The 25,980-nt window shown below is 39.8% G+C and overlaps 1 protein-coding gene across 1 annotated transcript in view; it reads right to left on the bottom strand.

Annotated features, from left to right (window-relative positions):
* The window catches only part of LOC136863441 (proteasome activator complex subunit 4A), a 1,047,550-nt gene that overhangs the window by 821,966 nt on the left and 199,604 nt on the right, over window positions 1-25,980 (bottom strand). The window contains exon 8 of the mRNA XM_068225934.1: window positions 19,481-19,629. Coding sequence (XP_068082035.1) covers window positions 19,481-19,629 — 149 coding nt within the window. The remainder of the gene's footprint in view (window positions 1-19,480; window positions 19,630-25,980) is intronic.

A 25,980-nucleotide genomic window follows, 5' to 3' on the forward strand; every position in this document is an offset into this window, starting at 1 on the left:
TATGATGTTATTCTCATTAAGTTGATTGGTCTAAAATATTATCTGATATAACCACTGCAAACAGACGTTAGTGTGCTGGTTGAGGCTGCTTTGAGACAAGTTTATTTCGAGTATTTGACAGGTTATGTTTGATTTTCATGTGTAAATGTAGTCCTTCTAGAAGATGTGGAACATCGATGAATAGAATGTGGTTATATCATATGCCGTATGTATCTTACTGTATTAGCAGCGTTGGTCTGTCTCCAGACAGTACGATAGAGATATATAGATATACACACAACACGATACACAGATACAATACGCATCAAACAACAGCTGCTTGCAAAGCGGGTGCACACTACCTAGGCGAGTTGGCAGCAGAGCAAATAAACATAGGGGGTAAGTATGGTTAAATTTCTTCTTCCCACTTGTCTCTATTTCTTCAATGCCCGCCTCATTCTTTCATTATCGTTCTTCTTCCATGTTTTATTTCAGATTTCTCACCAGATTATGCCTTCCGAGTTTGTTTTCCGCAACCAAGTCCACGTCATCCCAATTAAGGAGTCCCTTTCTCCATAACTCAATATCTTATATTTATTCATCAATTTACTGTAAGAATTCAACTCCACCATTGCCGGTCCCAAATCCGGGGCCCCATCTCGCAAGTGAAGGGGAAGGAGTAACACCTCGTTAAAAAACCTGGGTCCATCTGGCTCCGGATAGCAGTACCCTGTAAGGGAACCTGCCTAGGGTTACTAGGTGAAACCTGGCCAACGGTCTCAAAGACGGAAGAGGAGTTTCAGATTCCCAACGGCAGAGAGAGCAGAAGAGCTGCCTCCAGGACTCACAATCCTGGTTGTATTTTCATGGTCTTCGGGCCACACCAGAAATAACCTTCATCAGTGATGGAAGTGTGTCAAAGTCCTTAATGGCAACTCCGGTGGAGATGGAGACCATTGGTACGGTGTAGTTGGCAGATGAGGCACTCTATCTCTCTGGGAGTTAATGCAGAGAGGAACGTAGCATTTGTTCTCCAGGGGAGTGGCTACAAAAGGCGTCTGTTCTCCAGGTCAGGAGTGGCCTAACTACCTGCTGGCAGCAGCTCTAAAATGCTTGACGACAGGCTTCATGACAAGCTGGCCGTAAAAACATACAGTCACATCTTTATGGAAACGTTATCTCATGGAATCGGAACCACGGCTAGGGCGTCCCCCGCTAAGAGCGATGCGTGTTGGCATTAGCCAGCACGAAAAATATGCAAGGGTTACCGTCGCACGGGCAGCGATGGCTAAACAAGCAAGCCCCCACATTCAGCATAGCATCACTGAACGTCGGGACTATGTCTGGTCGAAGCAGTGAACTGGCCACAGCACTTGAAAGAAAGCCTATAGACATCTGCGCGATGCAGGAGACAAGATGGAGTGGAGAAAAGTCATGCGACATTGGGTGTGGATACAAACTCATATACAACGGAACCCAAAGAACTAACGGCGTTAGCATTGTTATATCAGTAAAATTTGATGGTTCTGTTTCTGAGGTGCAACGCTACGATGATCGATTATGAAAATCGTATGTAACAATTTGACGACTACCAATAATTAATAAACATATATATATCTCAATTAACGGTGAGTGAAATAAGTATAAATACCAAGACAATGGGCGCCACCTGTAAAACAATTGCAGGAACATATAACTATGTAGAGCAATGAGTAACTCCCTCTCCCAAGGCGACGGTCATCAGGCTGACGAAGCTCTAGATTTACTTTATAACCTTACCTGTTTACCCCTGAAATTGGATGTAGGTAGCATGCCAGGTTCATCCTCATTCCACTGATAAAAGATTTACTGCAAGTTTGATACCGGGACTTTACTCCCAAAATAATAAACAAAAGTATAATAAATACCACAATAATCATCACTTAGAGACCCCCTCCTGATTGCCGTCCACAAAGGCAACGTACAAACAACTACGACCAACATTAATCATTACTTCACGAGACCTACTCGTTTAAGAAGTGAGTATAAATAACCACCTAATCGATATTTTATTAATGCCTCAGGCAAAATTGAATAAAATTAAAACTTACAGGACATGTTTCAACCACTTAGTGGTCCTCTTCAGCTGTATAAATAAAGAACTGAAAAGAAAAACATTGACAATAAGCACAAATAAACGTTCTTATTGTCAATGTTTTTCTTTTCAGTTCTTTATTTATACAGCTGAAGAGGACCACTAAGTGGTCGAAACATGTCCTGTAAGTTTTAATTTTATTCAATTTTGCCTGAGGCATTAATAAAGTATCGATTAGGTGGTTATTTATACTTACTTCTTGATTAAACATCGATACGGTCATGAAATGGACAACTTGTAATACCTACCCGTTTGTCGTTTACAAAGGCAAATATACACACTACTACCACCAACAAAATCATATCTTGACGAGACCTTCTCATTTGTCATTTACAAAGGCATATATACACACTACAAACCATCAATAAAATTATTGATACTATATATACATTTTTTAACATACCTCCAGGTAAGAGTCCCACTACACTCTCTACTGTTACAGAACAAAAATCGTATTCTGGTAGAGAAAAGTACGACGACTTTCTCTACGTACGGGTGCAACCTTCTATACGAAGAGCATCCCTAACTTAATTTACACACTTCATCGACGTTGTGAGTCCTTCTCGAGTGCCGCACAGGTTAGTGTGGCGCCTCACGTTTCTCCAACCGTAACTGGATACTCGGCCGACGATCTTCTTTATCCAGAATTAGCTCTGTGCACAACCACACATCCACTACCGAATGTAGATTCGGTATGCTTTGGTGCCACCAGAAACTTGTAGCATCAGCGATATTTAGCGTGCTCACTCCGTAGGTAAAATATACTTAAGACCAACAGAGCATCGCCTAGGAATCTGCACTAAGTAGCTCCCGCGCGCCGGTCCGAGTGAGAAACACAGAATCAAAAACACGAACACAATCAGTATCAGAGTCAGAAACAGCATTAGAATGACTTGCCGCACACGCGTACCTGTTTATATAGGCTTGCTGCGCGTGGTTATAGTAGCGTCCTGGAAAGTTTACTGGTAGCAACACTCTCACAGGCACATCTTCACGCGTCACTCAGTCAACCCAATCTCGCTTAAAACAAAGCCCTCGTATTGGCTATCGTGCGTCTGATGTGACATCGAACGTCCATTCACGTACATCCACATTGATCCACTCCAATTCTTCAGCCTATACAACCTGCCGTACCCCGTGTTTCTAAGCCACTTTTTTGCAACACATCCAACTGACTTCAACTGTCCTTTCCGATATAGTAGCAGTTTTCCCGGTTGCACAATCCTTACGGCTAGGCCATATTTACAGACTCTTACCCAAACGGAAATTTATACAAAATATAATGATGCACATATGCAATATTCCCTAACTACACATTCTTCTTATAATATTACTTTTTTACATTCTCAATAAACAAAATTACATGATTTTAACATTACAAACTATATCCGAAAATTTCCTAACCAAAAATTCAGGGATCGTACATACATACGGTTACAATACCTCCCCTTGATTTGTGAAGTATATAAAATACTTCTGAGCAAATCACAGTCTTTTCAGTTCAGAAGTCTTCACAGCCTGTCAAATTCACTCAAGATTTAAAGAAAATTTGCACATTCTTCTGAACACACACAGAACATCTGAACTTACAATACTTCACCTTACATACCTCTCAAGATTGTGAATATTGTGTGTACCAATCATGTCACCTTTGTTATTCAACAGGTGATAAGCACACTTGCCAACTTTCTTACCTACTGTATAAGGTCCCTGATACAATTTTAAAAACTTATGAATTTCTTTGTTGTCTGCAGATGAAATGTGTGGAACCTTTAGTAACACCTCCTCCCCTACTTCAAAACTATCTCCATAATGCCTCCCCTGCTGCATCATCCTCCTATCAGCTGCCTTCCTTAAATACTGCCTTGCTAATTCAATCACCTTTGAAGATACCACTTCTGCTGAGGATAGATCTACCTTGGTTGCCAATCTCACACAAAAACTCTCTTCCCATTCTTTCACACACAACTTACACAGACTTTCATTTGGAACACATATACATTTCACAATCAAAACATCCCTCCTGTTCTGAAAACACACCACAATCGCACATCTTTCATCAATACTCTTCCACACTTCATTGAAATCATTCGTACGATCTTCAGCATCAGATATTCCACTCAACATACGTTTGAATCGGCCTCCTGTTCTCTCATACACATTGTCACTCTCACTTTCTTTGAACTTTCTCCAAATACCAAAAAGCTTTCCAACACAATTACTCCTCACAAAATCTTCAAACCCTGAATCCCCATAATATTCACAACCACTCTTATAATTCTCATTATGCACAAAATGTGACCTAACCTCCACATCACAAAGACTTTCACCCACAGCATCGACAGTTTTCCTCCACTCATCCTTATCGGACATACCAGCTTCAATCACCTCAATCTCATTCACACAACCCTTCTCACACTTTCCCTCTTCCTGAAATCACTACTATTACTGACCTCGAGATCCCGACCATTACTACTGAATTCTCCCACAATTCCTACACCTTCCATATCTTTTATCGCTGTTCCCACTCGCACATCATTCATGCCATCAACACTGTTGCTCTTGACTCTCTTAACGGAAGTTTCATTAATCTCAAAATCATCACTACTCTGACACATTATCGACGTAACATTAATCTCCTCAATTACACCAAGCTCTACAACATGATATGTCTTCCTCAAAGACTCCTCCTCCACAAAATAATCTTCACCACCTTTACAACTAACTTCCTTTTCAATTTCTACAACTTCCCAAAGAGCATCAATTACCACAGTGTTATCACCATCAATTTTAGCACATAGTAGGTCCTCCAACAAATCCTCCTCCTTTTCTTCACACCCCTTGCCACCAAACTCTCTCGGATCATCACCTTCCCTCCCTACATTATCAACTGCTTTCTCCACACTACTACCCCAATCATTAGCTGCCGTGCAATGCTTATCAATTGAATTACTTACCTCCTCCCCTACATTACTAATTTTATCACTTAATTCCTTCCCTTGATTACTAATTTGACTAATTAAATTATTCCCTTGATCAATCAATTTGGCCAACTGCTCCAATACTAACTTCATAAACTCATTATTACCCCCCATGTTACTTTGATTTTGCTTACTACCTTCCCCTTCACCCCCCATTACAATTCCATACACTTTTTCCGTAGACATATTTTCACTCTGAAAACTACTTTCATCAAACTTCGTGTGCTTGTGTCAAAGCTGCTCTCCTGATCATTAACTGACATACTTTATGCACTTTTCTCCTTCTCAAATTATTAAAATTACTATTACTCTTACTATTATTCATCTTCCACTAATAAAATACAGAACTCGATACATGACAACACCGATACATAACTCCTAACACAAGCTCACTAAAACACTGGACCAAATGTGCCTATTGAGGTCATATAGCAAGTCTGGATATCATTCTGCCTCACGTTGGCAGCGCCAATTGTAACAATTTGACGACTACCAATAAATAATAAACACATATATATATCAATTAACGGTGAGTGAAATAAGTATAAATACCAAGACAATGGGCGCCACCTGTAAAACAATTACAGGAACATATAACTATGTAGAGCAATGAGTAACTCCCTCTCCCGAGGCGACGGTCATCAGGCTGACGAAGCTCCAGACTTACTTTATAACCTTACCTGTTTACCCCTGAAATTAGATGTAGGTAGCATGCCAGGTTCATCCTCATTCCACTGATAAAAGATTTACTGCAAGTTTGATACCAGGACTTTACTCCCAAAATAATAAACAAAAATATAATAAATACCACAATAATCATCACTTAGAGACCCCCTCCTGATTGCCGTCCACAAAGGCAACGTACAAACAACTACGACCAACATTAATCATTACTTCACGAGACCTACTCGTTTGTCGTTTACAAAGGCAAATATACACACTACTACCACCAACAAAATCATATCTTGACGAGACCTTCTCATTTGTCATTTACAAAGGCATATATACACACTACAAACCATCAATAAAATTATTGATACTATATATACATTTTTTAACATACCTCCAGGTAAGAGTCCCACTACACTCTCTACTGTTACAGAACAAAAATCGTATTCTGGTAGAGAAAAGTACGACGACTTTCTCTACGTACGGATGCAACCTTCTTGATGTAGATGTTGATTCCCATAGGGATCCTAAAATATTTGTCCTGAATGAGTAAATTTATAATACCAATATAATGGTCCGTTATTGGACATTATAAATTTTCCAGCTAACTCATTCTTGGTTGCCTGCGTTTCGCCCTCGTGTGCTAAGTTAGGCTCGTCAGTTGGAACTTAGCACACCACCCAAGACGCAAGGCTAGTGCATACCGTGGAGGCCACTGCATAGGCATAGGCACTGCTGGTGGCTTCAAATAGCCTATGCAGTGGCCTCCACGGTATGCACTAGCCTTGCGTCTTGGGTGGTGTGCTAAGTCCAGACTGACGAGCCTAACTTAGCACACGAGGGCAAAACGCAAGCAACCAAGAATGAGTTAGCTGGAAAATTTAGAATGTCCAATAACGGACCATTATATTGGTATTGCAACCTTCTTTACAAAGAGCATCCCTAACCTTATTTACACACTTCATCGACGTCGTGAGTCCTTCTCGAGTGCCGCACAGGTTAGTGTGGCGCCTCGCGTTTCTCCAACCGTAGCTGGATACTCGGCCGACGATCTTCTTTATCCAGAATTAGCTCTGTGCACAACCACACATCCACTACCGAATGTAGATTCGGTACGCTTTGGTGCCACCAGAAACTTGCAGCATCAGCGATATTTAGCCTGCTCACTCTGTAGATAAAATATACTTAAGACCAATACAGCATCGCCTAGGAATCTGCGCTAAGTAGCTCCCGCGCGCCGGTCCGAGTGAGAAACACAGAATCAAAAACACAAACACAATCAGTATCAGAGTCAGAAACAGCATTAGAATGACTTGCCGCACACGCGTACCTGCTTATATAGGCTTGCTGCACGTGGAAAGTTTACTGGTAGCAACACTCTCACAGGCACATCTTCACGCGTCACTCAGTCAACCCAATCTCGCTTAAAACAAAGCCCTCGTATTTGCTATCGTGCGTCTGATGTGACATCGAACGTCCACTCACGTACATCCACATTGATCCACTCCAATTCTTCAGCCTATACAACCTGCCGTACCCCGTGTTTAAAAAGCCACTTTGTTGCAATACATCCAACTGACTTCAACCGTCCTTCCCGATATTGTAGCAGTTTTCCCGGTTGCACAATCCTTGCGGCTAGGCCATATTTACAGACTCTTACCCAAATGGAAATTTATACAAAATATGATGCACACATGCAATATTCCCTAACTACACATTCTTCTTATAATATTACGTTTTTACATTCTCAAGAAAATTACATGATTTTAACATTACAAACTATATACGAAAATTTCCTAACCTGAAAATTCGGGGATCGTACATACGTACGGTTACACGTATATGTCACGGTTAGAAGGAAGGTCCATTTTTTCAGTGCCTAGGCTCCACAAACCGGCCTAGACACGGAAACAAAAGATGCCTTTTGGGAACTGCTTGATGAGAAGACTGCTGAAGTGCCACCAGAAGACTACCTTATCGTTGCCGGTGATCTGAATGGACACGTTGGACAGAGGAAAGAAGACCACACTTCCGATGGTGGACACGGATATGGAGAGAAGAACGGCAACGGCCAACGAATTCTTGATTATGCAGAAACTCATGATGTGATCATCACGAACACCTGGTTCAAAAAGCGTGATACTCATCTAATCACGTACTACAGTGGCTCCAACGCAACTCAGATTGACTACATCCTTGTGAGACGACGGAATTTCAAATATGTTCTAGATACAAAAGTTGTTCCTTACGAAACCGTCGCGATGCAACACTGACCTGTCATCTGTAAGCTACGGAAGAAGTCGCCAAGAGCCGAATACTTACCCAGAAATGGGCCTAAAAGAATCAAATAGTGAAGCTACAAGGAGAAGGAGGCCAACATTGTTACAAAAATTAGTGCCACCAATCACCACGGTTGAAGAGAGCTGGACTAAACTGAAAGACGCCGTTCATGAAGCCGCATGCTCTATTCTTGGAACAACTAAACCACGATGATGTAGGATTGACAAAGACACGTGGCTTTGGAATGACGATGTTAAAGATGTAGTGCGGAAGAAGAAACAGCGGTACCACGAGTTTCTTTCAGATAAAACACCATCTCGGAACGCCTACAAAACAGCCCGTAGTGAGGCGAAGAAGGTCATTGCTGCAACAAAAGCAAACCGATATGCAGACCTACATGCAAAACTTGACACCCGCGAAGGCAAGCGGCACATTTACCGGCTACTCAAATCGAGGCACCGCAAAACGGAAGACATCCAAAGTTTTTGTGGCATCAATGACGAAAAAAGGTGACCTGCTGGTCGACTGGAAGAAAGCGCGAGAACGCTGGCGGAGCTATTTTGAGAAACTTTCAACCGAAGAATTTCCCCACCCACCAATCCCAACCACCTGCGCTTTTGAAGGCCCAGTGAAGGAAATTGATGTAGTGGAAGTTCAGGCTGTTCTGAAGGAGATGAAACCAGAGAAAGCCACCGGCCCCGATGATCTTCCGGCAGAGTTCTGGTGCTCTGAATGGTGGGGTGCGGCAATATGGCTAACATAGCTTTTCAATCAGATCATCAAAGAAGGACAAATACCATCAGATTGGCGACGGAGCATTACCGTACCAATTGTTCTAATTTTCGCCCGATCAGACTTCGAGCCACACGATGAAGGTCTTCGAACGTATTCTTGACAAAAGGATTCACCAGATAGCCAAACATACAACGAACCAAGCTGGATCGTGAAAAATTGTTGCACAACGGATGCAATCCACGCTGCACGGCTGTTAGTTGAGAAACACCATAAAAAACATAAGCCTCATCATCTCGCTTTTCTGAATCTCGAGAAGGCCTTTGACCGGGTGCCACATGACCTAATCTAGCTAGCGCTACGAGAACATAGCATTCCAGAGCACCTTGTTATGTGGGTACAGATGCTCTACGTAGAACCAAGGAGTTATGTTCAAGCTGCCGCAGGAGCGTCCGATGATTTCCGCATCACTGCAGCAGTACATCAAGGCTCTTCCTGATCACCACTGCTGTTCATTCTTGTGATGGACACTGTTATATCAAACCTGCACAAGCCTATACCATGGACACTTCTCTATGCTGATATCATGTTGGCTACTGAGAATAAGTCTGATCTCCAGCGCCAAACAACCGACTAGCGCAATACGGCCTGCGCCTCAACAAAAAGAAGACAAGAGTACGACATTAGATCCTCGAGAGGTTGGAACCATCTACGTTGATGGTGAAGATCTACCACGAGTAGAGAAATTTAAATATCTTGGCTCCACATTCTCTGACGATGGCAGACTTACTGATGAGGTCAACACAAGAATATACGTAGCCTGGCTGAAGTGGTGAATGACAACGGGTGTCACCTGCGACCGTCGGAGGAAGGACCATCTGAAATCTAAGATCTACTGGACTGTTATCCGTCCCGTCGCTCTCTACAGCACTGAGAGTTGGCCTGCTACGAAGGAGGTAGAATGTCGACTAAGCGTCATGGAGACAAAGATGCTTAGGTCGACAGCTGGCATCACTAGACTGGATCATATTTCAAACGACAATATTAGGAAACGCTTTGGCGTTGCAGCGATCCAGAAGAAAATGCAGGAAAACCGTCTGCGCTGGTTGGGACGTGTTGCGTGCAGAAGACAATACACTGGCAACGTCAGCGTATACATTGGAAGTCGCTGGAAAGAGGCCCAAGGGACGACCAAGACAGCAATGGATAGATACAGTACACAAAGACCTGAAAACTGTATGACTACATAACGAAAAGGCCCGTGACCGAAATAAGTGGAGACAACGAATCCACACAGCGGACCCTGCCACAAGGCGGGACAAAGGCTAAAGAAGAAGAATTTATTATAAGAATTTAGGTACAAGAAATGACATAACATTTTATTGACAAGTGTAGCCCTATAATAACGGAAACAAGAGGATAAGTTCTCACAGTGTTTACGTGGTGTTGTAATCATAGTGTGGTATGTTCCCAGTTTTGTGAAACTGGGCTGAAAGGGGGAGGGGGGCCGATCAGTTGTGGCCCCAACCTGTGTGTGACATCGACGTGCCAGGTCCGCGCTTCTCCCGCTGCTCGGCCAACCTGATGGGGAGAGTAGGCCGGTGTCTACGGCCAGGCTCTGCTACAGTAGCAGTCATTGGCCATTACACCGCTAATAGCATTGTGGGGAACAAATTAGGAGTACAGCAGGCCGAGAGATTTCCATGTCCGGAGGCTTCCACAAGCTTCGCGAAACCGACATATCTCAAAGGGCCGGCCTGTAACCATACAAAGGTACGATCCTCGATTTTTTAAATTAACAAAATATTTGTTAATCATGATCTCCCGATTTTAGGTTACAAAAATTCCGCAAAACAAATTGTAATATAAAGTAGTGAAATGGTTCATGGTATGTGTTACTGTAGTCACTTCCTAGTTCGTGAACCATGGGAAACGGCTGAGTGGCCTAGTAAGTGGTCCTGAGAGTCGGGATACCAGTTGCTATGGAATGGGAGTGGGCATCTCGGACATATTCTGAGTTGTGGCCCTACGTGTGCTCAGGCGGCTAGGACTATACAATCCACCGGTGGTCCATAACCCGTTAGAGGAGAGAACCTCCCTTGGACTATCTGTAAGTAGGGTAGCATCCTGCTTCATGAATTTACCGAGCTCAGAACATTTTAAGCAAGCCTCGGACCTAGGGAAGTAACTGAGTCCCATTCCCATGTGTCAGGCGATGGGACTCCTTGGAAACACCTTGGCGAACGAAATGGAATTCGATGGGGAGCTATCAATAATACAGGGGCTTATGGAAAAAAGAAAGTAGAACTGGCGGAGTGAGCAAAGTGGATGCATCTGGATGTGCTAGGAGTAAATGATATTTGGGTAAGGGGAGATAACGTGGAAGAGACAGGAGACTATACAGTGTACTTGCCCGGGAAGGGCAGAGTATGGGGTAGGGCTGTTTATCGGGAATACCATAGCAGGCAACATAGTTTCTGTTAGGCAGGTAAATGAGCGAATAATGTGGGTACATCTGTCAGTTGGAGGAATTAGAACTAGAATTGTCTCCATGTATCCACCATGTGAGGTTGCAGATGAGGATGAAATTGACAAGTTTTATGGAGCATTCAGTGACATCGTGGTCAGGGTCAACAGCAAGGATAGAATAGTGCTAATGGGTGATTTCAATGCAAGAGTTGGAAATAGAACTGAAGGATAGGAAAGGGTGATTGGTAAATGTGGGGAAGACATGGAAGCTAACGGAAATGGGAAGCGTTTGCTGGACGTCTGTGCTAGTATGGGTTTAGCAGTTACGAATACATTCTTCAAGCTTTAGGCTATTCACCGGAACACCTGGGAGGCTACGGGTACCAGATCCATAATAGACTATATCTTAACTGACTTTGAATTCAGGAAGTCTGTTAGGAATGCACGAGTTTTCCGGGGATTTTTCGATGATACAGACCACTATCTGACCTGTAGTGAACCAAGTACCTCTAGGCCTAAGGTAGAGAAAGTAAAATCTGTCTGCAAACGAATGAGGGTAGAAAATCTCCAGGACAAGGAAATTAGAAGTATATGGATATGATCAGTGACAAGTTCTGAACAGTAGACAATAAGCAGGTTGAGGATATAGAAAGAGAATGGGTGGAATACAGGGATGCTGTAGTAGAAACAGCAAGGGAATGCCTAGGAACAACTGTGTGTAAAGATGGGAAAAGGCGAACATCTTGGTGGAATGATGAAGTGAGAGCAGCTTGTAAACGTAAAAAGAAGGCTTATCAAAAATGGCTCCAAACAAGGGCCGAGACAGACAGATATTTGTACGCAGATGAAAGAAACAGAGCAAAACAAATAGTTGTTGAATCCAAAAAGAAGTCGTGGGAAGATTTTGGTAATAACCTGGAAAGGCTAGGTCAAACAGCAGGGAAACCATTCTGGACAGTAATAAAGAATCTTAGGACGGGAAGGAAAAAAGGTCATGAACAGTGTTTTGAGTAATCCAGGTGAACTCATAATAGATCCCAGGGAATCACTGGAGAGGTGGAGGGAATATTTTGAACATCTTCTCGACATAAAAGGAAATCTTCCTGGTGGTGTTGCGAACAGCCAATCTCATGGGGAGGAGGAAAGTGATGTTGGTGAAATTATGCTTGAGCAAGTGGAAGGGATAGTAAATAAACTCCATTGTTATAAAGCAGCAGGAATAGATGAAATTAGACCTGAAATGGTGAAGTATAGTGGAAAGGCAGGGATGAAATGGCTTCATAGAGTAGTAAGATAACATGCAGTGTTGGTAAGGGACCTTCAGATTGGACAAAAGCAGTAATTGCACCTATCTATAAGCAAGGGAACAGGAAGGATTGCAAGAACTATCGAGGTATCTCATTGATTAGTATACCAAGCAAAGTATTCACTGGCATCTTGGAAGGGAGGGTGGGATCAGTTGTTGAGAGGAAGTTGGATGAAAACCAGTGTGGTTTCAGACCATAGAGGGGGTGTCAGGATCAGATTTTCAGTATGTGCCAGGGAATTGAAAAAGCTATGAGAGGAATAGGCATTTGTGTTTCGTAGATCCAGAGAAAGCATATGACAGGGTACCGAGGGAAAAGATGTTCGCCATACTGAGGGACTATGGAATTAAAGGTAGATTATTAAAATCAATTAAAGGTACTTATGTTGACAATTGGGCTTCAGTGAGAATTGATGGTACAATGAGTTCAGGTGGAAATGTAGTAAGCAGTTTGGCCTATGCTGATGACTTGGTCTTAATGGCAGATTGTGCTGAAAGCCTGCAGTCTAATATCTTGGAACTAGAAAATAGGTGCAATGAGTATGGTATGAAAATTAGCTTTTCGAAGACTAAATTGATGTCAGTAGTATAACGTGCTCACAGTAGGTAACAAATCCAACAGAATTGAATGTCAGACTGGTAATACAAAGCTAGAACAGGTCGGTAATTTCAAGTATCTAGGTTGTGTGTTCTCCCAGGATGGTAATATAGTGAGATTGAGTCAAGGTGCAGTAAAGCTAATGCAGTGAACTCGCAGTTGCGATCAACAGTATTCTGTAAGAAGGTAGTCAGCTCCCAGACGAAACAATCTTTACATCAGTCTGTTTTCAGAGCAACTTTGCTGTATGGGAGCGAAAGCTGGGTGGACTCAGGATATCTTATTCATAAGTTAGAAGTAACAGACATGAGAGTAGCGAGAATGATTGCTGGTACAAACAGGTGGTAATGATGGCAGGAGGGTACTTGGAATGAGGAGATAAAGGCTAATGTAGGAATGAACTCGCTGGATGAAGCTGTACGCATAAATCGGCTTCGGTGGTCGGGTCACAGTGAATGGAGGAGGATAGGTTACCTACGAGAATAATGGACTCTGTTATGCAGGGTAAGAGAAGTAGAGGGAGACCAAGATGATGGTTAGACTCAATTTCTAACCATTTATAGATAAGAGGTATAGAACTAAATGAGGCCACAGCACTAGTTGCAAATAGAGGATTGTGGTGACGTTTAGTAAATTCACAGAGGCTTGCAAACTGAATGCTGATAGGCATAACAGTCTTTAATGATAATGTATGTACGTATGTATGTATGTATGCATGTATGTATGTATGTAAGTAGCAAATATCATGTGAATTTTTTAAATTAAGATGTAAGAACATAGTATTATACGGACTTAGGGAGTACTGAACATGTACATCCTTACATTTGTATAATATTTAATTTGGGTAAGAGTCTGTACACATGGCCTAGCAGTGAAATATAGAGTGACTATATCAGGAAATACAGTTAAAGTTAGTTGAAAGTGTAGCACAAGTGGCTTGGCAACCCGGGGTACAGCAGGCAGTATAGGCTGAGGATTGTTATTCATCAATGTGGATGAACGCGAGTATTTGCTTATTTGCATACCAGCCGCTCGGTAACAAATACAGAAGCTCTGAGTTTGAACGAGCTTGCATTGACCGCGTAATGCTTGAAGATATTTCAGTGGTAGCATTGCTACCGGCGGACTTTGGCAGACGCTACGCCACAAGGTGCATGCCTATATATACATATACGCGCACGGGCATGCGACGAGGAGACTATTATTTAGGGAGCCATTACTGTAGCTAATGACTGCATTATCAATCATAAATTATGATTTTCATGGTTTCCTTGTAGACTTCCCAATTTCAGTAGCTTTAAGTTTGTTTGGGACACTTATACCTAATCAACACTTAAAAATTGTGTTATACAACTTCATTCTATCTCATTTACAGCAGAACTAGTTTCAGTCTATTGTTTAGACCACCTTCAGCTACAATGATAAATTTAAAAAACATACATTGCAAACTATAAACAATGACAAAAATTCTATATCATAAAGTTTACATTCTTTAGGAATTAAAAAACACAATTTAGATGTCCATTTTGTAACATCAAATCTCTGTTGTCAAAACACATTAAAATACAATTTTAAACCTTAATCTTCACGCAAAGTTTTACACCAATTTTAGTAATGACTATTGTTTTGCACTACTCAATTGTATCCTCAAATGAAAGTAGCCTCTTGTTTACACCATAAAGTTGCCGATGGGTAAGTGTGAATGAGTAAAAACAATTATCTAAAATATAAAATACTTAAGAGGCAACAGGCAACAATCTCCCCCATATCCTTGTTTTGATTTGGATGCAATCGTTTTAAATTGTAACAGTTGAGTGTTGTCCAAGGTAGAAGCCCTTGAGAAATTTCTTGTTGTTTCATGAGTCAAATGTATCAGTATGAAAATGGGATAAGAGAGCACGTTTTATCATTGGGTTTCCCAAAAATGAATTTTGTGAAAGGAACCTGCAATGAAATAAACACTGAACTATTGTATGTTGTGTAAAGAAATCTACGCATCCGAATCACGATACCCATACTCAATTTTATACTTACTTTTACTTTCTTGTGTTGACCATCTTGCCGGTATGTTACAAGATTGCAAGTGACTAATCTCATGTTTTAATCCGTATTGAAATCTGTTGATATACAATAATAAAGTTTTATTATGAATCCACCTGTTGAATACATTATAATGTTGTTACATTTAAAATAACTTCATTAGTTAAAAAGTTATATATGGGACATGTTTCGCTCCCCTCTAGAGCATCATCAGCCAAATCTGAATCTCAAATAATTGTTATTTACGTAAATAAAGACTTAAGAACTATTAGAACATTGATTTACGTCCCTTTCAATCATCCTTATCAAATCCATTAGTTCAACGAACGGTCATTGACATCTCTAAGAACATATCTTTTCAACAGCATTCGCCGAGGTCACATGACAACAAGCATTTAAATTTCTTGAAGACCAACATTTATCCTGTTATAAGTTCAATCATCAAATTGACGATAAATTTGAATCTTTATAGACTCTTATCCACAAGGGATAAATAACTTTTTTACCAGATCTCATTGCTAAGAAAATCCTCAAATTTAGCTCCTAAGATTGATCTTCACGTCTTTCTAGGATTTTGGACATGATATATATATTATTTATTTTATATTTTAGTACTCTCTCTTCCATAATTTTAATGTATCTTCCTATTAAGCACATGTAATTAAGCCATGTATACAAAGATTTTATATTTTATGATTTTCTAATAGAATAAGTTTTAAGTTTGTCAAAAATGTTCTAATAGTTCTTAAGTCTTTATTTACGTAAATAACAATTATTTGAGATTGAGATTTGGCTGATGATGCTCTATAGGGGAGCGAAACATGTCCCATATATAACTTTTTAACTAATGAAGTTATTTTAAATGTAACAACATTATAATGTATTGAACAGGTGGATTCATAATAAAACTTTATTATTGTATATGTTACAAGATGTCCGACTGCCATCTGTTGTGAGACTTGATTCTAACATAAGGGGAGTAGCGGAGTCATGTTAGAATACGATGATGGGGGTGAGGAGAAGGGAAGGAGGAGGCACATATGTTGATTGATGTGTTTTTCAACCATACTCCAGTACACTCTAAGTATAAATGGTTTACTTAAATTGAACAATACATAATGTTTTTCTGTGGTTTCATTCAAAGTTACATCTGGATTACACAAAGAAAATTATACAAAGAAGAAACCCAGTCCACTGCAGAAGGAAAAGAAGTGGGAGACCAACAAACGGAGACAGAGCAGAGAGATGACGAAAAGAATAACTGCCCAGTATGTCAACAGAAAGCAAAGGAACTCAGGGAAACATTACAATAGATAGCAAATTATCTGCAAGCGGAAAACCAAAGACTGCTAGAAGAAATAAGGTAGCAGCGGCAATGGAAAACACAGTGCAAAATGGAAAAGTAGAATTTGGAGAAAAGATTGCAATTTGGCCGCATATCATATTTACTTGAATGTCATAATTGGAATCTTCCTTGCTCAAAAGATTCCAAGTTCAACTGGGAGGATAATGCACCCAAATTGCCATAGGCGATATGGTGAAATACTTAATTCATTAATTTTCGAGTAGAAACAAAGCAGCATTCGACAATTCTAGCAAGGGCTGCAGAACTGACACAGCCCACTGACGTAGAAAATTTAAGCCACCTTAGCAGAGGTAGAGCATGGGGTTGTTAAGCAATTATGTCATACACGCACTTAGCAAGGAGCTGCACCTTGCACAGGCTATTACCTGTGAGCACTCGGCGCACCGTGGGAACCGAAACTTTATAAATTTTCCACACATCTTTGTTAGACAACTGTTTAAGCATTTTTCGGCACCATTTCACTCAATGTGCCCTTTGTTCCTCTGGAAGTGAATGGGGCTTCCCAAGGGAACAAACCTTTCTAACATGGAGATGGTCGTGTAGAATTGAATGAATAGCTGGTGCAGGGATGTGGAGGGTCTCTTCTAGTAGCCAATATGTCAACCGCCTCTCTTGCTGCAACATTTTCCTCACAGCTTCAATGTTTTCCTCAGTGACTGATTCAGACGGTCGCCCAGAACGAGGATCGTCTTCAACCCCAAAATTTCCCCTCTGGAACTCTTGGTACCTGCGGAAAACTGTTGTCCGATGTGGACAGTCTTTCTCCAGCACAGGTGTCATTTCCTCCAGGCACTAGTCAACAGTTAATCCACGAGCAAAATTGCAGCGGATAATTGCGCGATATTCACCTTTAGACCACACTGACATCTTAACTTGCTTTCAATCCCACTGCTTGGTAACAACTGGTGTGAAGGCCGCGCCTTGCTGTCTCCTAGACCGGTTCTCACCCCTCTTTTCATCCCTCACCATAACAGGGGTGTCCAGCCAACCGTTTTTGCATATTGCAAAGCTTTCCTAGTGCCCTTTGTATTTTTAAGCATAAACACATAGTAATTTTAATAAGCAGTATTGATTAAGTGCAATTATTCCCATTTTACAATTATGAATAGGATTGTTTTTTTTTTTTTTTTTGGTACAGTTATAACATATAGTAAATTGATTCCGCGGTGATGATGCTATCTTGTTCATGTAAATGAGGTTAAGAATGGACAGTCGTCTTATCCGTATGAAATCATCAACCTGAAGCATGGCCTTAAGAACTATGTATGTTTGTAGATGGTAGATGTTGCTTGTGGATGTTTATTAAACTAGTTGGCCTCTTCACATGATGAATAGTGTTGGTGTTTGTTCTGTTTGGTTTCATTTTGTTTCAGAAGTACAAAAAACTTACCTTAAATCTTTTATTGACAGAGTAAGGAAAAACCTGGCATGCTACCCAAATTTATTTTCAGAGTTAAATAGTAGCAGGTAAGGTAATGAAGCAAGTCTGGAGTCTCGTCAGCCTGATGACATTCAGCTTTGGAGAAGGAATTCATTAGTGCTCCACAGAGTCAATTACTCCCGTAAATCTTGTGCAGGTGGTGCCCAGTTTCGTTATTTATATTTTATGCAAGTTACAAAATATCCATTTCGTGTTTCATTTTCACCAAGAAGTTACAGGCCGCAGGTATATAAATCCGGAGGGAATAGCCAGCGCAGCTTTTTGTGTTGGAGTTGGGGCTGTTCAGTGTGTGAGACGACTCAGTTTGAGTGGAGCTGCCACCAAGAGACTGCCGGAGTTGAGAGGAGCAGACTGTGGAGTGTTCGTTTGTCAAACTGAGGACTCGCACTATATGCCTGTCGCCGTGTTTATGTGTGTCTCTAGGACCAGCTGTTGGAAGAGAACATCCAAATGTTCTGCAAAGGTGTGGAAGAAAACACTGTAACGTCGGCATGGGGCTATCAACGGAGTTCACCGGGGTGTGGAGACAGCAAACCTCATCCTGAGATATGAAGGCTGCCGTTTTGTTTTAATCATTATTTATTATTCATTCTCGTTTAATATTGTCAAGCTTATCTACGAAACCTTTCTGGTGATGTCTTCGTTCCTTTTTATAGTGTTTTCTAGACGTTTTGAAGAAAAAACTGTTTTTCAAGAACTTTTATGAACATGACCTAAGAAGTAAATTTTAGTGGTTTAATCTTTTCTAAGTAGCTCAAGATGCCCAAAAGGGGCAAAACATGTCCTGCTTTTTTAATAACTTTATTATGTACATATATAACTCATGTAAATGTAAGTTGTATTGATAAGGTGGCCCTATCTAAGAATTCTTTCTCTCCACTGAAGACAAACCACTTAGTTGAGCAGCTTGTATTCTTTCTCCCAAATCTTCCCAGCCCAAATTTTGCAGGATTTTCGTAACACTACTCTTTTGTCGGAAATCACCCAGAACAAATCAAGCTGCTTTCATTTGGATTTTTTCCAGTTCTCGAAACAAATAATCCTGGCGAGGGTCCCATACACTGGAACCATACTCTAGTTAGGGTCTTACCACAGACTTATATGCCCTCTCCTTTGCAGAGTTCATGTTGTACAAAATTCGAGTTACAGAGTATTTTTTGCTTCAAGGGAGGAAATGTTTGGTCTGAGAAATCGAGAAATTTGTGTAACCAAATTTCGAGTAATAGAGAAATAAATACATGTGAAGAATAGGACAAACGACTGGGAAATTTAAGTTACTTCGAGATACTGAAAATTCTAGTAATGGAGGTTCGAGATATTGAGGTTCGACTGTAATTGATTACATCAACACTGGCACCTCTCACAATGTTTCCGAGCAATGATGTAATCAAACATTGCCACTCAAGTAGTTAATAAATATGAAACTGTCACAAGTGTGATTTCAGCCTCAGTCAACAAATATAAGAACATACAAAATTAACTTACAGATTTAATCGTTGAACAAAATAAAGTGAGACATCTTGAAGGAAATCAGCCATCTTCAGTGAGTAGATTCCGAAGTTGGTAGGGTAGTAGTAAAAATCCAATGCAGCCATGAATTTACTGAAATACTTTCGGCATGAGCTATTACCACCCTGAAACAAAGTATAATATACAGCAATGAAGTGGGCAAAGTGAAGGAAGCAATATAGTCAAGACAAGTACAGAAAAAAAAGAAGTGGAAATCTATATATAAAATTGTAGGAGAAACAATATAACATAGCTGGTAACTGGGTGCAAGGACTATTATGGGGACTATGTTGGAAAGATCGCAATCTATAACCTCCATCTCCGTATTGACGAACTACACAATTAGAAATAGGAAAGGATTTCCACCTCCATAGGGTCATCTTCAGCTGAACAATACATTAACATCTATATCATGAAGCTATGATTAAGATTACGTTGTCTACGGAATGCCATATGATAATAAACATTTGGTCACATCCAAATGGGGCACGTCGAAACGGGAACTGGCGTGTATGTCACTATGTGCGACAATGCAACTGTATGTTTATAATGATATGCCTTAGGTCTTAAAATTAGTTTATAAAACACATCTCTACTTAAAACTAACTTATAAGATAAATACAATATATGTAGGAACACTTCATGCACATGAACGTTTGTGTCTTGCGTCTTGTTCAGTTCATCTGTTGACTTCTGTATTCAAGTCTTATTTATATAGTTGTACACTTGGTTGCTGTTTATGAAGTTTGAATGATATGATTTGTTTGTAAAATTGTCACATTGTATGTATAAAAGATTTAGTCTTCATGTATATACATAGAATAAAACACTTTCCAATTTTAAAAACGGGTGCCAGACGTATGGATAGAATTAGGTTAAAATATGTATATTCAGCTCTGCTGTGTGTTGAATCTTGTTGCTTTGTTAAAATCGAATCATGTTGTCCTGTGAGGTCTGTAAAACTTGAGTGGCATTGGGTTCAAAGTAGTGGCTCCTTTCCCATTTGTCGCTGTGCAGTGATGTTCTATCATCTGTGGAAGATAAGACTGAGCTGTAAGTTATATTTTATGTTGGAGTAATGTCTAAGGGTTGTGTGTGCTAATTTGAATAAGTACTTACTGTTATTGGTATGGCTGAGTTGTGTTTGATATGCAAGCTTGTTGTGTACCACTTCATGTTCTTCTTGGGCTCATATTAGCTGCTGTTTGGGGAAGGGAAGGAGCGGTAGGGAATGTTGCTGTTGTGGGGGTAGGGGTGGAGCTGGGTGTGTTGTTTGATGTTTCTCTGTCGCGTGTCGTGTTCTGTTTATTGATTATCTTAAGGTAACAGTTTTTTAGGGCGGGGATAACTGTATTGAAGATGATATTAGTTTTTTCTGTAATTTCATTTATGTTGTAATTTGGATTGGTATACTGATCCAGAGTGATGTAAAATTCTTCTGTTATGTTGAGCAGGGGGCCCTTGGGGTTTATGTTCAGGATTTGCATTAAACGTAAGGAACTTCATCTTTTTGTCCGTATTGAACTGAGATCACAATTAAATTAGAATCTAGCGGGTTCCACCTTTTCAATACAAAATACAATGTTGTTGCATGGTATTTATAACATTATTTATTACAGAAAATGTTTCAGTGTTCAATTTTTGACACCATCATCAGCTGCTCAGAAAGTGCGAAAAAACTTGGCGATCTAAACTTTAAACAACATATTGTCATACTTAACTCCTTAATATACATATATACAGGCAATAGAACATTGCACTGGTTAAATCCTAAACATCTATATTATGCTGTATTAAAACTCTAATATGTAACAAGAGAATTCTTGTAAGTCATAAATATAAAATTTCTCGTCTGTTTGATGAGTTGTCTTCACATTCCTTAATGTCTGTGATTCTATACTCTCGTACTGTCGAATTCAAATGCGAACTTAAGATTGAGGAATTAAAATTGCATGCAGTCCATTTGATGTTAAAATGTTCATTTCATGTATATAATAACCACTTTGTTGGATAAAAGTTCGTTATATACAGTATGATTATTAAAACCGAGCTGTCTTCTTAAATTTATTAAGTACAAAAAACTTTGTATTTTTAATGCTGTATGCGTGGTTGGAACTGTAATTGAATTTGTCCTACATTTGTTAGGCAGACATACCTTCTCAGTTCAGTGGAACCCTACAATAATGAAACCCAATGTTAAGAGAAAAGCGAGAATATTGATAAAGAAAACTAATTTAATCTAACTGTTGATACGGCTGACTCGCCTCTAAAGCTGTGTACTTCACTTGACGGCTGCAGCGCGACGAGTGTGTCTGCTAGTATCTTGTGCTGTGTGATGAAGCGCCAGGGAAGGAGAAGTAGGGGCAGCAAAGGGGATGTTTCTAGAACATCGTACTTTTTGGGAGAGAGAGTCCGGGGGGGCGTTGTGGACGAAGACAGTAGTAAGCAAAGTTGTTACGTAGAGTTCGGAATACGTTTGAATTTTCTGGAATTGTTAACTTGTTAAGTAATAGAATCAAACAATCAAATAATACTTTGGGTTTTTCCAAGATTTCATTCAGATTAAGGTTAGCGTTATAGTATTGGTCTAGATGTATTAGACATGCCTCCGTAATGTCAAGCTTCTGTCCCTTAGATAGTGTTTCCATGATCTCGAGATCTTTATCTATGTCTGTGAATTTATGTTTATACTCATGGATATGCTGGCCTACCGCTGGGAATCTGTGATATTTTACAGCGTTAAGGTGTTCCTGATACCTGACATTAAAAGCTACGCCCAGTTTGCCCTATGTATCTACTTCCACAGTCCCTACATTCGAATCTATATACCCCTGATTTAGAATATGGATTGACTTTGTTGACAACCGAAACATTATGTAAAGCTGTTGTACTTCTATTATCTGTTTTGAATGCGATCCTAATGTTACGTTTCTTGAAAATATTTGTAATTCTGTATACATCTTTATTAAACGTGAAGGTTGCGATTTCCTTTGCTTCTGTTTTATTTTTCATCAGACTCGTGTGAGTGCGATATTTGAATTTGCTTATTATTCGTTCTATAAAATTCTCTTTAAAACCGTTAGCTTTAGCCATATCTTGAATGATGTTCAGTTTCTTGTCCAAGTTTCGTTTGGACATTGGTATGCCAACAGCGCGATTCACCTAGCTGTTATAGGTCGCGCATTTGTGAGCTAAGGGGTGTATCGAATCATTACGTATTGTAACTGCAGTTTGTGTGGGTTTTCTGTAAATACTAAAAGAAAATGAAGAAGCGTGCCTATTGATCTTTAGGTCCAGATAATTAATGGATTTTTCTATTTCGGATTCTAAAGTAAAGGCAATTTTCCGAGTGCGATTTCTGTTTCTATAATCAGATTTTTAGTTACTTTAGCTTGATTGAAGGTCGGCCAATTATGTTTAGGACCTTTCTCAAAGATAAGTCTTTCCTCTTAATAATCTTAACTCAATAGATACGGTTATAAAATTTACTTTAGAATTTTAGAATTTTATAGAACGAATAATAAGCAAATTCAAATATCGCCCTCACACGACTCTGATGAAAAATAAAACAGAAGCAAAGGAAATCGCAACCTTCACGTTTAATAAAGATGTAATAAAGATGTATACAGAATTACAAATATTTTCAAGAAACGTAACATTAGGATCGCATTCAAAACAGATAATAGAAGTACAACAGCTTTACATAATGTTTCAGTTGTCAACAAAGTCAATCCATATTCTAAATCAGGGGTATATAGATTCGAATGTAGGGACTGTGGAAGTAGATACATAGGGCAAACTGGGCGTAGCTTTAATGTCAGGTATCAGGAACACCTTAACGCTGTAAAATATCACAGATTCTCAGCGGTAGGCCAGCATATCCATGAGTACAAACATAAATTCACAGACATAGATAAAGATCTCGAGATCATGGAAACACTGTCTAAGGGACAGAAGCTTGACATTACGGAGGCATGTCTAATACATCTAGACCAATACTATAACGCTAACCTTAATCTGAATGAAATCTGGGAAAAACCCAAGGTATTATTTGATTGTTTGATTCTATTACTTAGCAAGTTAACAATTCCAGAAAATGTGAACGTATTCCGAAAAGTTCGACGTTCAAGAAACATCCCCTTTGCCGCCCCTACTTCTCCTTCCCTGGCGCTTCACATCACACAGCACAAGATACTAGCAGACACACTCGTCGTGCTGCAGCCGTTAAGTGAAGTACACAGCTTTAGAGGTGAGTCAGCCGTATCAACAGTTAGATTCAATTAGTTTTCTTTATCAATATTCTCGCTTTTCTCTTAACATTGGGTTTCATCACTGTAGGGTTCCACTGAACTGAGAAGATATGTCCGCCTAACAACTGTAGGACAAATTCAATTACAGTTCCAACCACGCATACAGCATTAAAAACACGAAGTTTTTTGTACTTAATAAATTTAAGAAGACGGCTCAGTTTTAACAAGCATATTGTATATAACGAACTTTTATCCAACAAAGTGGTTATTATATACATAAAATGAACATTTTAACATCAAATGGACTGCATGCAATTTTAATTCCTCAATCTTAAGTTCGCATTTGAATTCGACAGTACGAGAGTATAGAATCACAGGCATTAAGGAATGTGAAGACAACTCATCAAACAGCCGAGAAATTTTATATTTATGACTAACAAGAATTCTCTTGTTACATTTTTTTTTTTTTTTTTTTTTTTTTTGCTAGGGGCTTTACGTCGCTCCGACACAGATAGGTCTTATGGCGACGATGGGATAGGAAAGGCCTAGGAGTTGGAAGGAAGTGGCCGTGGCCTTAATTAAGGTACAGCCCCAGCATTTGCCTGGTGTGAAAATGGGAAACCACGGAAAACCTTCTTCAGGGCTGCCGATAGTGGGATTCGAACCTACTATCTCCCGGATGCAAGCTCACAGCCGCGCGCCTCAACGCGCACGGCCAACTCGCCCGGTTTGTTACATATTAGAGTTTTAATATAGCATAATATAGATGTTGAGGATTTAACTAGTGCAATATTCTATTGTCTGTATATATATGTATTTTAAGGAGTTAAGTATGACAATATGTTGTTTAAAGTTTAGATCGCCAAGTTTTTTCGCACTTTCTGAGCAGCTGATGATGGTGTCAAAAATTGAACACCGAAACATGTTCTGTAATAAATAATGTTGTAAATACCACCCAACAACATTGTATTTTGTACTGAAAAGTTGGAACCCGCTAGATTCTAATTTAATTGTCCGGATTTGCATGTCGTTCTTGTTATTACTCACAGCTCAATCATATCTTCCTCTGATAATATAACATAACTGCACAGCTACAAATGGGAAAGGAGGCACTACTTTGAACCCAATGCCACTAAAATTTTACGGACGTCATAGGACAACATGATTCGGTTTTAACAAAGCAACAAAATTTAACACACAGCAGAGCTGAATATACATATTTTAGCCTAATTCTATCCATACGTCTGGCATCCTTTTTTAAAATTGGAAAGTGTTTTATTCTATGTATGTACATGAAGACTAAATCTTTTATACATACGTGACAATTTTACAAGCAAATCATATCATTCAAACTCCAGAAACATCAACCAAGGGTACAACTACTACGTAAATAAGACTTGAACACAGAAGTCAACCAATGAACTGAACATCACGCAAGACACAAACGTTCATGTGCATGAAGTGTTCCTACATATATTGCATTTATCTTATAAGTTAGTTTTAAGTAGAGATGTGTTTTATAAACTAATTTTAAGACCTAAGGCATAGACATACAATTGCATTGTCACACATAGTGACATACACGCCAGTTCCTGTTTCGACGTGCCCCATTTGGATGTGACCAAATGTTTATTATCATATGGCATTCCTTAGAAAATGTAATCTTAATCATAGCTTCATGATATAGGTGTTAATGTATTGTTCAGCTGAAGATGACCCTATGTAGGGGGTCGAAACTTGTACTGTAGCATAATAAGTGCAATAAGTAAGTATTGATAGGTGGATTTCCTTTCCTATTTCTAATTGTTTGTTGGAAAGAACCTACTCAGTGTTCACTCAACATACTCAGCACTAGCAAGTCCCTGAAATGGTCACTACTTAAGAACTGTTTGAATAGAACCTGACAGACTTTAATGAAACTTGGGTGAATGATCAATTAACATATCCTATATCTAGCAGTAATAGTAACTGTACCATAAAAACAACAGTAGTGTTATTTATAATTAATTGCTTTTTTTTTTTTCACAATTTGCTTCACGTTCCGATACAGATAGGTCTTAGGGCGATGATGGTATCGGAAAGGGCTAGGAGTGGAAAGGAAGTAGCCGTGGCCTTAATTAAGGAACAGCCCCAGCATTTGCCTGGTGTGAAAATGGAAAACCACAGAAAACTATCTTCAGGGCTGCCGACAGTGGGGTTCGAACCCACTATCTCCCGGATGCAAGC

The sequence above is a fragment of the Anabrus simplex genome, chromosome 2 (genome assembly GCF_040414725.1).
Source record: "Anabrus simplex isolate iqAnaSimp1 chromosome 2, ASM4041472v1, whole genome shotgun sequence".
NCBI classification, from domain to species: Eukaryota; Metazoa; Arthropoda; class Insecta; order Orthoptera; family Tettigoniidae; genus Anabrus; species Anabrus simplex.